Source organism: Bombina bombina, chromosome 3, assembly GCF_027579735.1.
Source record: "Bombina bombina isolate aBomBom1 chromosome 3, aBomBom1.pri, whole genome shotgun sequence".
Taxonomy (NCBI): domain Eukaryota; kingdom Metazoa; phylum Chordata; class Amphibia; order Anura; family Bombinatoridae; genus Bombina; species Bombina bombina.
Genome location: NC_069501.1, coordinates 524,210,260 through 524,224,478, shown reverse-complemented (window position 1 = coordinate 524,224,478; position 14,219 = coordinate 524,210,260). Strand labels below are relative to the sequence as shown.

The following is a 14,219-nucleotide window of genomic DNA, read 5'->3' as shown; positions in this document are numbered from 1 at the left end:
AGCAACAACCTGTGAATAAAAATAAACAATTACAAAATTCTTAATTTCTAGAAGTAGACTGTACAAAGTTCACTTCTCTTCAAGTAATAGCCCTAAAAAAAAGAAACATAGCATTAATATAGACATAAATACAAAGTAAATAAATGAAACAAAATAAATCTCTACTTGCCTATAGTAAAAAATCTACCATCACTATACATGGAATACAGGGTAATAGAATGTAGAGAATAAAACAGATTTCTGCAATCAATTGGCAATATACACAGGCTGAGCTAAATTCAATATCAATAGATGCATTGCCAATTGTGTATAATTAAACAGTGCCCAAAATGGCCAGTTTATGTAAGGCATCTGAAATTGAACATTTGTCCCTTCTTTTTTGGATGAGGGCTCTTTGCAATTTTGCTGAGAGTCTTTTTTAGATGGGGGCTCTTTGCAAGTTTCCTCCCTAGTAGGTTCTTCTATTATTTCTTTCTTTGTTAAAGAAGATATATTCTGTTCCTTTTCACCTTCAAATATAGCACTGTATTTTCCTTCCTTACTTAAATATGATATTTTGTTCTGCCTCCTAATGTAATTTTTATCCCTGATATCTCTCATTGATGTCACACATTCCCTCATGATGTGCTCAAACGTTCCACATTTAAAACAATGTCTCAAAAATCTCTGCTTCCCCTGACTCTAAGTTAGCATAGATATATTATTATGAGTAGCATTCTTATGCTTTGAGTCTTTAAACCAGTCTTTAAGTATGTTAACAAAGTTGGTATAGGAGCTGGCATTTCTAAGAGTGATTCTTGTACTACTGTCAATTAATGTGCATTTATTTGCCATAGAATACAGAAAATCTGCATCATCTGGGGACATGTTAGGGCAGTTATAAGTTATCTTATACAGTGCAAGGTACTCAGTACAAAACAAAATCGGGTCATCTCCTTCCTTTAAACTTGCATTTGCTATGGCACTGGTACCTCTGGCATCACGACAACACATAACATACTGTAATTCCTTTAATCTGTCCCCTGAATTTCCCCAGTTTGCATCAATATCAGGAGACACTCCTTTATGGGTGCCTACTGGTGCCCTTAGCTGTGCAGCTACTTGTGATGGCAACCAGGCCCGAAGCAAAGCACAGGCATCTCTGTTGCCTAAATTATACTGAGTAATAACAGCTTCTAACTTATTAGAAAGGATTACAGGTGGCGTGGAGGTATCAAAGTGACCTAAAATATGGCACAAATTATTATGGTCTTGTATTGTAAGGGGGGCAGAGTTACTATGATTATTTACTTTAGTTTGTAATTGGGGGTTACTTTGTCTGCATTCTATTTGAGGAGTTAGAGTAGAGGGGACCTGGTTTAAAGTTAACAAAGAACTGTCAGGAATGTTAGGGGTTTGTCCAACTAGTTCTATAGTTTGACTTTCATTACCATCTACTTCTAAAGGACACACATGTGCTAGACTACTCCTGTAACAGTTGCATTTGTCTTGTATCCCCTGTGCTTTAAGAGACAAGATACATTGTTCCTTATTTAAAAGCTGTGATTCAGACTCCCATAAATCTGCCTTAAGTGATGCAATAACATTCTCTCTCTGCATTTCCTTTTGTTCCATACATATTACTAATTGTTCTCCCATGCCACACCTCACTTCACATTCATTAAGCCTCTCTTGTAGCTCAGCATTCAGTTTAGTAAGTTTGTCTATCTCTTCACTCAGTGTATCACACTCACATCTCTTTTCAGAGTGACTAGCAACAGCCATAATAGATTGACCAAGTTTATCCAGCTGTTCTATGATATCAGTTCTTTCTGCCTTCCATTCCAACTCTTTCTGTTCAGCAATCTCTTTTATTCTTAGAAACATACTCAGTAAATTACTTAGCTCTCTTTTTTCTATGTCTTTCTGAAACAGTTTTCTACTTAGTTCATTATTGTGCTTTTCACATTGTTTAATTACATTATAAAACTGATGTGTCAATGGATCTTCTGCACATGTAATAAATGTGACAGAGGCATATTTCTTAATGTATTTCTCAACCAGTTCCATTCTTACTAACAATACACACACCAGATTCACACAACACACTATACACAGTACAGATGTACACACTGATCACACAACAAACTATACACAGTACAGATGTATACACTGATCACACAACACACTATACACAGTACAGATGTACACACTGATCACACAACAAACTATACACAGTACAGATGTACACACTGATCACACAACACACTATACACAGTACAGATGTACACACTGATCACACAACAAACTATACACAGTACAGATGTACACACTGATCACACAACACACTATACACATCTAACATCAACAAACTTTTTGCATTATTAGCCTAAAATCTAGACCTAGAGGGATCTCCTTTTGAGCTGCATGTAAAACTGGGCTATGCCTATTACACTTTACCCTCAGAGATGTCTGGTTACTCTCTTGTTTTCAGATTTTAGTAAACTTAATTCAGCAAGAAACAATTAATACATTTACTTTTCTGTAGCATACAGGAACATAACATAAACATAAAGAAACATATACTTACGGTACTTGCAGCTTTCTCTTTACACAGTGTCTTGTAGATCTGCACACTTCCCACACAGATAGGTCCGGTCTGGCCTCTATTCACAAAGAATTCTTGCAGCTCCCGCACCTCAGTTTAGCAAATTCAGCTGTAGTTCAACGTGGAATTAGTGATTTATCCACGTCCCATCTGGGGTGCCAAATGTAGAATCTGCTAACTTTTTAGTTACTATTTCCACACTAATATTACCTTTAGCTTAGGAAATCAGGACGCTGCTTGATGAAATTATTTCTTTTATTAGACAGAAAATAAGTATTTACATAGAAACACGTTGCTAACTAATGTAAGGGAAGGAAAGGGGAGTTGGAAAAGGGGAGAGGGAGAGATGGAAGGGGAGAGGTGAGTGAGAAGAGAGAGCTAAGCCTACAATGGCAACTAACTTATATAGTCATTCATTCTTTCTCACAGCCCAGCCCACACTCTATCAATTCTTCAGAGACCAGATGACATCATTATATGAATGGCGGTAGAAGTCACTTCCTTAGGCTATTGGTGAAAGAGATAAAATCAGGGCCTTGTACACCATCTGTGATGAAACGGCCATCTGTGCTGAAATGCTAAATATTGGGTTGTAAAATGTCTTAGTGAATCCTGTGGTATCCTTTTGATCTATTGTTTATATACAGTGGTTCAACAGATTTCCACTTATCTCTGCCTTGTCACCTCTGAACTGGATAAGCTGGTAACTGTAGGTCAGTGTGCATTTAACCCTTTGTATCCTTGATGTTGTAGACAAATGTCCCTTAGCATTTCATTATTCAATAATGTCCATGGAAATAACAGTCTGATATTAAAGTTAGGTGTGTTCATAAAATACAACAGGTGTTAGTGTACTTTGTAACATTTTTGTAATGAGTTTTGTGAAACATTTTTGTTTCACAAAATACATAACTACTGGTCTCTGATCACGGATTGGATTACGGCGGTATAATCTATAATGCTAGCGTTATAGCGGGACCACACAACCTGTAATACAGGTGCAGTGAAAATTCCACACTGAAAAGCCCTTTTTTAAGTGCGAAATGGAGAGTTGCGGTACAGGCTAAAACGCTTTCGGTATAGCTGTACCCCCGCAACTTGTAATACGGGAGACCTGCCATTCCGTGCACAAAGGTAAATTTTGTAGCGGTATAGCCGTACCGCAAAACTTGTAATTTTTCCCATAGTTAACTATGCTATCATCTGGCTTTTGTAATGTCAAGTACAGAAGATAAGGAAAAGGCTACATGCATATTAGTGCCACATTATATATAGGACTAGAGTAAGGAATAAAGCAAGCTAGGCAGTTACTATATGTAGTGAGTATATGGGCAACTAGAAGTATCCAACTAAACTATATAGAAGGTACCACTTCTATAAAGATAGAGCTGATTATTTTCTAAATGTAAAGTCATTAGGGTTCGAAAATTAGTTTTATGTCCCACCTTTTTAGCTTTTATTATATGATGACATCTATCTATCATCTATTTACTCATAAGTTTGTTCGGACCTACAAACGGTGTACATACAACTGGGAATGTATGTGATGCTATATGTGTTAACATATGTGTATAACACCAGCTATACAACTATACAAGCAGGATCTCTAAACATACCTATTTTCAGATTCAAATCAGATGTTTTTTTTTTTGTTTTGTTTCTTATTTTAGCTTTTATTTTGATTCAACTGTGTATACAAAGGATGCACTTTGACTAATAATCAACTCATGGTGCAATTATAACACAGGAATCACAAACAGAACTCGGCACTCCATTAATGTACTTTTATTTCCATGACATTTACTTTGTCTCCACCTAGTGGTTGATAGTTTTAACTAAATTGAGTACTAAGTGACAGTAGTATAGATGCAATTTTATTACAAGGACAGAGACTCATATTTTGCTTTATATCTTTTCTCTTTACTGAGGGCAGCATTTTAAAGTACATTAAATTTAAACAAACAGAAAATACAGTACAGAACAGAACTTATTAACCAATGAAAACAGAGTTTGACATGAACTGGACAAAGTTGACCAATGAGCGTAGACCAACACATCATAACATAGCCAGTAACTGTCCAATCTTCCTCTTTTCTCTTTGCTGCTCAATCTCTTGATAAGTATATTGTGTTTTATTGTATCCTATAATAAAACTAAATACGTTTTTTGTTATTGTTGTTGTTCTTTGATATTTAAGTCTATATATTTCTTTATCTAATATATACACTTTTATTACTATTTACCTTGTCTATTTTATTTTATCTTGTTTTATTATTTTAGTTCTTTTACATTTTTTCCATTTTTTCCTTATTGTTTCTTATTTCTATCATATTCTTTGCCTTTTCGTTTTCATTATTATCCATTTTATTAGCCATGTTACTTTTTTTTTTTAAAGTCTTTATTTATATCCAACATGATAAGCTGACAATCAGTAGCAAGGAAAAAAGAAGAAAAACAAAAGTCAAACAAAAACAATCCACTCTGGGTTTCAAATAAATAAATTTTAGGTAATGGACCAATATTTAAGCGTCATAATAGAAAACATACAATATACATGGCCATAAAAACCTCAGGCGTTTACAGCTTAACACAAAAAAACAAAATAAATATATAACATTCATTAGCTGAAACTTGCCCAGAAATAGAATAATTTTCCTTCATTACAATAGTACTCAATTCCTTGTTGGATGATTTTGTATTATTTTACCCATAACATAACTACCCAAACACTTTACGACAAACAAAAACAAAACAATACAAAACAATGCAAAACAATACAAAACAAGACAACACAAAACAATACAACCAGAAAAAAAAAAAACCAAAAAAAAAAACCCCACACAACTCTTCAGACCCCCGTCACCACCTCCCTAAGAGGACTAGTTCAGTGTTACGTAAAGGATATATCAAACATTCCCTTTCAGCAGGGGGAAATGTTTTTAGAAATGCTGACCATTTTTAAAAAAAAACTAGAGATATCATTATCATTATCAATATTAACATTATATTGTTCAAGAATACATTGCTTTTTTAAGCAATTTTTAATTTCAGAGATACTGGGACCGGTGTTCATTTTCCATTTTTTAAAAATAAGGTATCTAACAGCCAGTATAGTTATATTAATCAATTTAGTATTAAGCTGCTTATCTTCTGGATTTGAAAAGAGAAAGACTACATTCAAATCTATCAGATTTATCGAGGGGAGACCTAGTACTTTACAGAGCCAAAATTGGACTTTAAACCAAACGTTCCTGATTTTTGGACAAGTCCATAGCATATGCAAGAGATCTGCAGAGGGAAGTGAGCACTTGGGACAGATAGTAAAATTAGTTTTCCCACATCTTATTCCCTTTTCTGGTGTAAAATATGTCCTATGTAACAACTTAACATGGGATTCTCTCCATGTAGATGAGAGAGTTGTCCGAGCAACCTCTTGAATTGAGGTAGAAGGTATTTTAGAATCAACTTCTTTATCTAAAAGTTTAGCCCAGTTACCCGCAATTTTATCAAGATTAATTGTACCTCTATCCGATACCAGTATCATATAACATGGGGAGATTGACGTAATTCCATTCTTTGCCAGAATAAGCCACTTGTCCAACTGCCCTAGTGACCAGTTCCACCCATACTCATTCACTAATTTCATGACATAGTGTCTGGCTTGGAGATAGGCATAGAAATTTCTATGTAGGAGATTAAATTTCAATCTAAGTGCATCAAATGATTGGATACAACCTTCTTCTATATCAAGCAACTGAAAGACATTAACGAGCCCTCGAGTATTCCATTTTGAAAAAATTAAAGAAGGTAAACCGTCCTGAAATTGTGGATTCCCTACCAATGGCAAATATCGTGATACATGGTATTCTACTCCAAGCAGATTACATACTTTTTTCCAGGCCAGGATTATGTTATAAATAGTTTTATATCTTCTAATATGGGGTGGAATATCGGGCGTGTCCATATGCATAAGTGCCACCGGTGCGAAGGGGTACATGATGCTAATCTCAAGATCAGTATTTGTAACATAGTTGCGCTGAAATAACCAGTCCGCTACAATGCGAATTAGAAAAACGTAGTTATATGCCCTCAAATCAGGTAGAGCCAGACCTCCAGCTCCTATTGGGAGAGAGAGTTTTGCCAGTGACATTCTGGGCTTCCTATCCTGCCATAAGAAGGATCGAAGATATGAATTAAATAAAGTAATATCCTTTTTCTTCAATAACAAAGGGGTGTTCTGTAGAACATACAATATTTTAGGTAGTAGGATCATTTTATATACTGCTATGCGTCCAGATAATGAGAGAGGTAGACTCTGCCAATTCTTGAGAGCTGCTCTAACTTTGTTTAAAACAGGCGGGATATTCAGCGAATACCAGGTATCCGGGTTACTAGAGATATTTATACCCAGGTATTTAAACGAGTCCTTCACTATGGAAAAAGGTATATTTGTAGGAGAGTTACTTGTCTGCCTAACCCAAAGAAATTCAGATTTACTTATATTTACCTTATACCCTGAGAAGGATCCAAACTGTTGTATAATAGCCACCAAAATTGGCAGATTCCTACGTATATTAGCTAAATACAAAAGAATATCATCCGCATATAATGCTATTCTTAATTCCCGTCCAGCTACTACAATCTCCTCAAGCCTCTGTCTTATCATTAATGCAAGAGGTTCAATAGCGATATTAAAAAGGAGCGGGGACAGGGGACACCCCTGCCTCGTTCCCCTCTGAAGAATTATCTCTGGAGACAACTGACCGTTAACTATTAGTCTAGTAGAGGCCGTGTGATATAATTTTTCTATAAAATTCGTGAAATTGCCTTTAAACCCAAACTTCTCTAAAGATAATAAAAGATGGTCATGATAAATTGAATCAAAGGCCTTTTCGGCATCTATGGCTAATATTGCCAAATCCGCTTCATTTACTCGTCCCATTTGATCAGGGATCGTATTATTGGAAAAAAAATCCAAAGTTAGCAGAAGTTCCCTTATCTTGGCAGCGGAATTCCTATTTTTCATGAACCCGGCCTGGTCCGAATTGATAATAGAAGGAAGAAGGGACTGCAGCCGCTGTGCAAGGATTGTAGTTAACAATTTATAATCCGTATTCATGAGGGCAATTGGCCTATAAGATTCTATTGCTTTTGGATCTTTTCCCTTCTTTAAAATCAGGGACGTAAATGATGCGGTAAAGCTAGATGAAGGAGCATTACCCTCTATATATATGTGATTAAATAATGCAGTTAAATACGGTGTTATAATAGTTGATATCGATCTATAGAATTCATTAGGTATTGCATCCGGTCCTGGTGCTTTATTGTATCCCAGCTTATTAATCGCTTTAGCCACTTCTGCTTCAGTAATAGGAGATTCAAGATCTTCAATTGATGGTGCTAGTAATGATGGGAATGTGATGCCTGACCAAAACCTCTGGCGTTCCAAAGTATCAGATGATTTAGCCGAGTATATAGATTTATAATAATCAAAAACAATTTGAAGGAGGTCCTGTGCAGAGCTAGCTATTTGCCCCTTTCTGTGGAGAACGTCAATTAGCTGGGATCCTAGATCCTGCTTAACTAATCTAGCTAAGAGTTTTCCCGTCTTATTCCCATACTTATAGAATTTTGCGGAAAAGCGTATATCCTTTTGAGTGGCTTTATATATTAGCAGTGAGTCTCTCGCCTCTAGTGCAGTAATATATTTGGCCCACTTCTGTGGTGTCTTTTCCATTAAATATAGATTATAAGAATTTGTGACTGCCCGAAGCAGTTCATTCTCACGATTTTTAAGACTCTTTGTGCGCCTGATAGTATAAGCAAGAATCTCCCCTCTCATCACTGCTTTGGCCGTTTCCCAGAACAGGGAAGGCCGACTCATGGCCTCTGCATTAAACATAGCGAAATCCGCAAATTTAGTTTCCAGAAATTTTTTCAACTTAACGTCAGAAGACAAAAACTTAGGATAAGAGAAACGATTATTGGCCTGAAAGGATGTACCCATTTCAGATTTGAAACATATAGGGGCATGATCAGATACCACGATAGGCAATATTTGAGCTGATACTTTGTATTTACATAGTCTTTCATCAATCAAAAATAAATCAATCCGGGACAATGACTTATGTGCTTTTGAAAGACACGTAAAATCCCGCGTATCTGGGTTTTGAAGCCTCCAGATATCCCTTACTCTCAAGTTAGAAAAGATCCTAGAAAACAACTTTGCCTCAAGATTATCCCTTTTAGTTTTTTTAGAAAACTCCTGCTGCCTCATTCTATCTAATGGGCACTGCGGAGCCATGTTAAAATCGCCAGCTAAAATAAGGAAGCCTTCTGCAGATGTCATAAGCCTGGCCTGCAACGCATCCCAGAAAGACAAATCAAAAACGTTTGGAGCATATACATTACATAACGTATACAGAATACCAGCGATCTTAATTTTCAAAATAATATATCTCCCCTCTTCATCTGACTGACTCTGAATTACCTCATAATTAAATTTTTTCCCCAAAAGAATAGCAACTCCACCTCTGCGACTACGACTAGGTGGAAAAAAAACCTCCTTTACCCATGCAGATTTAAGTTTAAGGATTTCTTGTGTTTTCAAATGTGTTTCTTGTAAAAAAGCAATAGAAGAGCCTATTTTTTTAAGATAAGAAATAATCGTTTTTCTCTTAATAGAGGAAGTAAGACCTCCTATATTCCAGGAGACAAATTTAATCCCGTTCATTTTAGACAATCTCTAGGACTCGAAACGGGAGGCGGTAGCGGGGGAAGAAGAGAAAAAAAAAAAAAAAAAACAAACCCACCACGTAAGACAAAACAAAAACACGATTATACACCCCAAACAAACACAAACAACCAAGAAACATAAACCAGACGTCTAGAGGGTCTAGACCGTCTGGTGCCCTAACCTGAAAAGAACCCATCATGGTGATAAGACAGTGGATCTATTCATAGTTAAAGACCAATCTACTGAGCTATGTTGTTTTTAGAAAAAAAAGCTTCTGCGGCTTTGGCAGACTCAAAAAAATATGAAGTATTATCATAGACCAATCGAAGCCTAGCAGGATGAACAATTGTTGCACGCAATCCCTGCTGTATAAGTTTGGTGCAAACTGGTGCTAACTCCTTTCTTTTTGAAGCAGTGTCTGCTGCATAATCCTGGAACAACAATATTTTTGTTCCTTCCAGAAGTATGGGCTGATTCTTACGAAAGGCTTGCAAGAAAATCAATTTGTCTTGATAGTTCAAAAATTTGGCTAGGATTGGTCTTGGCCTCATATTATTTCTTGAAGGAGATGCTACTCCTAACCTATGTACCCGTTCTATGACAATATCATGATAGGTCTCAGGGATATTCAGCAGTGCTGGAAGTGTTTTAGTGATCAATTTATTTAGATCTTCGAACTGCTTCCCCTCAGGGACCCCTATTATTCTTAAATTATTTCGTCTAGCCGATTTTCCAGGTCTTCTACTTTGTTTTGTAATTTAGAAAGGGCTGAGGAGGTAACTTCTAATTTAGTGTTTTGAGCTGTGATAAGATCTTCAAGATCCGATACTCTTTGTTCTACCTCAGAGAATCTCTCTGAGAATTGTTTAATATCTGTGCTTAGCTGAGCAATATCATATTTTATCTCTGCTTTAAGTGACTCAAACTTAGGCGCAAGGGCCATAGATATATCTGAGACTAGAGACTGTAGGTTGATAGACTCGTGAGCACTAAGGGAATCACGAGCGGCCAGCTGTACGTCGCCAGCCGCCTCAGTGTTAGGCTTAGTTCTTTTATCCCTTTGTCTAGCTGACATGACTGAAGGTGGGGTTTTGGATTGTGAGTGTAAAAACTTATCCATATACTTGTGAGGAAAGGAAGTGGGGGAGAACAAACAACAGGAAAAATAATCAGAAGTGATAGAGGGGGGAAAAGACCCCAAGGGAAAGAAATAAAACACAAAAGGGAAGGGAGTGGGGAAAAGTGCTTTTTTCTTATTATTCTTTTCTTTTTCTCCTTTTTTCTTCTACCTTCTTTTAAGTGGAAATCAACCGTGAAATAAGGTCAGTCCTGCCTGTGACTAAAGGGAATAATCAGTAAATGTCCCTGAGCCTTAGCTACGTATACTCACAGCCTAAAATTTATGTGAGCTCCTAGAACAATTCCAGTTTTTCACAGTTGCATTAGTTCTATACAGTCATCAGCCTAGATATATTTTCAAGCAATTTGTGTGAATTTTTTATACTTAAATAGCTTTACATGAGAAAAAAAAAAAACCCTAGAGACACACAAAAAAAAAAAAAAAAAAAAAAAAAAGAAACAATATAGAAATAAGATAAAACACTATGTTATGACCCAAAAAATTTTTTAGCTTGCAATGACCAGTGAGGACATACAGCAGAGATAAACAGCAAGCTTATATGTTTAAAAGTCATTAAAGTCCATTGGGCTCAGAACAATGATCATAACCTTTAGGTAGTAGCTTGCTTTGCCCTTGTTGTTTTATCAGGGTAACAGACCTAGAACAGCAAGAGTAAACGGAAAACAGCAAAATAAAGTACATATATAGAAGAATATTTGGTAAAAAATATAGCTCAGTCACTCTTATGCTTATAACTCTTTAGCCGGCTATCATGAGTCACATACAAAACAGATCTACGTTACCCTTCCATTATTCCAAGTGTTTAGCCAGTGGACTAAGTACCCTTGACTGCAGCAGCCCCCCCTCACGCAGCTCCGGTGGGAGGGGGAGTGCCTCTCCAAGGTAGGCCAGCAAAGGTAGCAAGATATGGAGCCGTGCTCCGAAAAGTGGGGGCTCCGTTGGGAAATCCTCAGAAAAAGTGAGAGCAGCCCCAGGGAGTACCGGTATCTGTCACCACTCACCAGATGTGTAGAAGCCAAAGGCAACACAAGCTTTTCACCGGGACTGCACTGGCACTTCGATCGCAGCTTTCACTCCGCTGACAACAAAGATCACAGAGAGACCCGGCTCCCTGTGATACTAACAGCTGCTTATAGATCCGTGAAGAAGACCAGAAGAGGACGAAAAGCAGCTTCAAGACAGAGTGCCCCACCAATTGCCGCTCTCAACTGCCAACCAGGGATACAAAGAGTCCCGGCTCCCTGCGGCACACACAGCCGTACACAAGACAGGGAAGAAACACAAAGCTCCGAGGGCAGACTTCACACACACTGTACCGGGTTTTCAAGCGCAGCTCTCCCTCTGCTGCCGCCCAGCGATGCAAGAATCCTCGGCTCGCTTGTAGTACTCACTGCCGGTTATGGATCAGAAGATAAGGGAGCAGGGATTTAAGGAGGTAGATCTTCTCCCTCAGGTACACCGGTGACTCAGCCACGACTCTCCCTCCGCTGTCGTTGAAGGATGCAGGGAATCACGGGTCCCCGCGGAACTCACGGTTCAGGGTGAAACAGATGGCAGCTTGCTGTACAAAGAGTTGGAGGTAGCACAGCTCCAACAGCAGTCACATCAGCCTCGGTCCTCTGGCTCAGCGTGAGCATAAGCCCACAATTTCCAGGTAACAAGCGGGTGACTGAAGCACCTGTTAGTAGTTTATATTTTTCCCAGCAGGAGCCTCCTCTGCATGGGAACACTGTATCGTGACACTGGCTTTATTTAGAATAGAATAAAGTTTACCACCAGAGTGGGACCTCTCTCAGGGCTGCTATGAGCAGCTTTAGTGCGATGATGAGGCACTATGGGGTTTCCAGCAGCGTTGGTGTAAGGCAATACAAGCCACCCCAGACACCAGGGTTTAGGCGCGGAATTCGCCAAGAGCTTGCAGGTAGGAGAAATCAGATCAGAACAGGTGCATCACCTGAGCTCACACCTGTGCTCCTCCTCCGGAAACCTAGGACCCATATGCAAATTTCAGCCATGTTACTTTATTTTACTTTCTTTCTGTTCGTAGTTTGTTCCCCGTTTCCTTATTATATTCATTGGTTTCTTTCAAATCTTTTTTCACCCAACATTAATCCTTACCTGTTCCGCTTCCTTTTTCTTTACTTTTCAGACTTTTAGCCTGTCTTTTTTCTTGTCTAATCTATCCATTTGCTAACTGCGCTCTCCGGTTGCGGCCGCCATCTTAGCTATCTCTTTCCCTTTCAGTCACGCCTCCATTTTGCGTGACGTTCAGTTACCCGCCCTTCTACCTGTCAATCACAGGTTTTCCTCCCTCCCACCCTCATTCCTCCTCACTCAGTGACCGGAACAGTTTCCCTTCACGAATTAGCAACATTTGTATTTATTTGCAGCTGTTATCTATCATAGAAGTTTTTCTTCAATAGAATCATTAACAATTAGCTGTTAAGTTATATGCTTACATAGAAAAATATTGTTATAGTTTAAGTTGTTAAAAAAAAATTCAGTTTTTTCTATTTTAATTTATTAAATTTATTACCATAGTTTAATAAGACTTATAATTGTAATACATTACTTCCAAAAACATGTCTGATGATGACAAGTCTCAGTTTTCTGAGAAATCTGTCAAAGATATAATTGACAGCTCTTTAGAGAATTTTAAGCAGCAGATGTTGCATTTCCAATCTGCTATTAACTCTGTTAATGAATTGAGAGAAAATATGACTAGAAAAGCTTCATTTAAAAAGAAGCATTTACCAAAAAATGTGAAGTCAAAACCTTATGACAAATCTCATGTCACTTATAAAGGAGTTAATACACGTCAGCACGGCTCTGACATTTCCCAGCCTGCCTTCTCAGCGCAACTTAGAATCATCAGACTCAGAAAGTGACTCAAATATAAAAGTTAAAAAGAGACTGACCAGGAAAAGAAAATATTTAATTGCTTCTGATTCATCAGATAATATGGATGCTTCAGACATGCAAATAGAAAAATATTATCCATAATATGAAGAAATTTCTAATGAGTCTATGGACAATTTTATTGACAATTCTTCCTCTGAAGAAGAAATTATTAAAACTAAAAAACCTAAGTTTATGTCTAAATCTAAAAAAGTTAAACTTTATGATAATTTAGGTGATCCCTATACTCATCCAAATGATTTAGAACACCCAAGATCAGCCCAATGGAAGCCATCTAAAAGGGTTTCAAAATTTTTAGACCACTATATTCGCAAACCCCTTACTTCTAAAGCCAAAAGTATTCTAAAAGCTGAATGCCCCTGTCCTGAGCTTCCTCACAATACCCACCTAACTCCCAACATTGATGAAAATTTCTTAAAATTTTTAGGAAATAAAAATTCCAACTTAAGGAGAGGTCCTGACAGATTTTTAAAATCATGTCAGGATAAATTACTTGATACTTTAGGTCCTGTGACCAAACTTTTTGAACTTTCAGAAGAAGCTATCGCTTCAGACTCTATGCTAGACCCATATGTATCTAGAGAATGGATACAAAGATTAGTATATCTTTTAGGGGATGCCAATACTTCCCTATCTACACAAAGAAGAAGACTTATTCTAAGATGTCTCAACTGAAATGGGCCCTAAGGCTGATGGTCTTCTATGTGGTGACGCTGGTTTACAGCAGCTTAGCTCCTATGTAAATACTTTCAATAGCCTTAACAAAATAAAAACAAATACCAAGAAAATATTTTATCAAGCTCAACCTTTTAAGGTTTTCTCCAGGGCTGGAAAAG

The 14,219-nt window shown here is 37.4% G+C and overlaps 1 protein-coding gene across 1 annotated transcript; it reads right to left on the bottom strand.

The window, feature by feature from the left end:
- Positions 1 to 226: 226 nt before the first annotated feature.
- On the bottom strand, positions 227 to 2,049 carry LOC128653568 (posterior protein-like). Its single transcript, XM_053706949.1, has one exon. The coding sequence runs from the start codon at positions 2,047 to 2,049 to the stop codon at positions 682 to 684; it is 1,368 nt and encodes a 455-aa protein (XP_053562924.1). The 3' UTR covers positions 227 to 681.
- Between the last annotated feature and the right edge of the window lie 12,170 nt (positions 2,050 to 14,219).

Bases quoted from the DNA above. Each gene is read 5' to 3' on its own strand.
- LOC128653568 (XM_053706949.1), bottom strand. From the start codon at position 2,049: ATGGAACTGGTTGAGAAATACATTAAGAAATATGCCTCTGTCACATTT.